Raw genomic sequence first — 2,015 nt, forward strand, 5'->3', positions numbered from 1 at the left:
TCCTTCCTTCCTTCCTTCCTTCCTTCCTTCCTTCCTTCCTTCCTTCCTTCCTTCCTTCCTTCCTTCCTTCTCCATCACTGGAGGTCCGGAATGTTACAGGATTTCTGCCTGAGCAGTGGGTCAGACTAGAAGACCTCCCAGGTCCCTTCCAACTCTGTAATTTTCTTATTCTGTTATTCTTTCCTGTCGGCTTCGGCCCCGGAGGCCGGTCGCTCGACCAGGGCAGACCAAATCAGCAGCTGACACCCCACCCCACCCCATTTGATTGCCCTTTGTTTTTTCCCCCCAGAGTTTGTTGGAGAGCGATGTGGAAAGCAACAGCTCATCCCCGCGGGGAGCCAAGCGCTCTCGTTCGAGACCGTCGGAGACGGTGGAGACGGACGAGGAAGGAGTGGCCCCCCTGGAGGTGAGTGGGGAAGGAAACCCCCTCCTTTCCCCCCCCCTCCCCAATTTTTCCCGGTTTTCTCCCAGGCTTTCCCATCTCTGTATAGGACAGCCTGTAGTTCAGTACCTCGTCAATGCTTGCCGGTTTGCCGAGCACCGTCCGTCCGTTTTAGCGACGGCCTGGAGGGGCAACGGCCCTTTTCCCAGGGCCGTTGCCCCTCCAGGCCGTCGCTAAAACCGACGGTTGTAAAACCGAGAGCGGCGTTTACGTACAGTAGTTTGCAAGGCAAAAAAAAAAAGCACCGGTGCTCCCTGTAGAAGGGATTGACGGATAAACGAGGACTGAGCAGGAACGTGAACCGCCCAGGACGTCCGCTTTGTGCTTCTCCAGGCCGAGAAGGGCTGCCCCCCTCCCGTCCAGCGACACGTCAGTGCCAAAGTCACGCCCATGGGCCCGCCCCCGCCCCCCAAGCCGAAGCAAAACAAGGACAGCGTGTTCATGGAGAGGCTGCACGCCGTTGACGAGGAACTGGCCTCCAGCCCCGTCTGCATGGATTCCTACCAGGTAAGAACTGGCAAATGCGCCTGCTGAAAAAGGCCCACCTTCCAGGTCCATCTCTTACCCGCTCCCTGGGAAACATCCCTTGGGTCCTACAGGAATGTTTGTGATTTTGATAGGTTTTTTATCCCGCTTTTGTCACTTTGTAAGGAAGTCAAGGGGGCGGGCGTATCGAATACTTCTTCCTTCTCCGGTTTTCCCCACAACAATAACAACTCTTTGGAGGTGGGTTGGGTGGAGAGGGAGGGGTTGGCCCCCAAAATCACCCAGCCAGCTTTCGCGGCTAAAGGGGAACTAGAACTCACCGTCTCCTGGTGATCGGCCCAAAGCCACCCAGGTGGCTTTCGTGCCTAAGGCGGGACTAGAACTCATTTTCTCCTGGTGATCGGCCCAAAGCCACCCAGATGGCTTCCATGCCTAAGGCGGGACTAGAACTCACCGTCTCCTGGTGATCGGCCCAAAGTCACTCTGATGGTTTTCATGCCTAAGGCAGGACTAAAATTCACCGTCTCCTGGTGATCGGGTCAACGTCACCCAAGATGGTTTTCATGCGTAAGACGGGACTAGAACTCGCCGTCTCCTGACGATTGGTCCCAAAGTCACCCAGCTGGCTTTCATGCATAAGGCAGGACTAGAACTCAGCGTCTCCTGGCGATCGGCCCAAAGTCACCCAGCTGATTTTCCTGCTTAAGGTGGGACTACAACTCGCAGCCTCTGGAGGATTGGCTAAAAGTCAACTGGCTGGCTTTCCTGTCTAAGGCAGGATTAGAACTCGAGTCTTTACCTGATTATTAGTTGCGAACGGGAAGTGCTTCAGCTGCCGGAATTCTTCTCACCACCTTCCCTTCCCAGCCTTTGGAAGACAGCTTAATCGCCTTCCGCACGCGCTCCAAGCGGCCGCTGAAGGACGTGCCTCTCGGTCAGTTGGAGGCCGAGCTTCGCGCTCCGGACATCACGCCGGACATGTACGACCCCAACACAGCAGACGACGAGGAGTGGAAGAGGTGGCTGGGCGGCTTGATGAACGCCGACGTGGAAAACGAAGGCAAGGAGGGTTGTCTGAATTCGACTT

General features: G+C 56.2%; 1 protein-coding gene across 1 annotated transcript in view; it reads left to right on the plus strand.

The window, feature by feature from the left end:
* Positions 1 to 1,988, plus strand: part of LOC107301494 (GON-4-like protein) — a gene marked incomplete at its 3' end in the record, with an annotated part of 6,079 nt that extends 4,091 nt beyond the window's left edge. Inside the window, 3 exon segments of the mRNA XM_015830709.1 lie at positions 237 to 406; positions 776 to 949; positions 1,796 to 1,988. Coding sequence (XP_015686195.1) covers positions 237 to 406; positions 776 to 949; positions 1,796 to 1,988 — 537 coding nt within the window.
* Between the last annotated feature and the right edge of the window lie 27 nt (positions 1,989 to 2,015).

Source organism: Protobothrops mucrosquamatus, unplaced genomic scaffold (genome assembly GCF_001527695.2).
Source record: "Protobothrops mucrosquamatus isolate PMUCROS unplaced genomic scaffold, P.Mucros_1.0 scaffold13478, whole genome shotgun sequence".
Taxonomy (NCBI): domain Eukaryota; kingdom Metazoa; phylum Chordata; class Lepidosauria; order Squamata; family Viperidae; genus Protobothrops; species Protobothrops mucrosquamatus.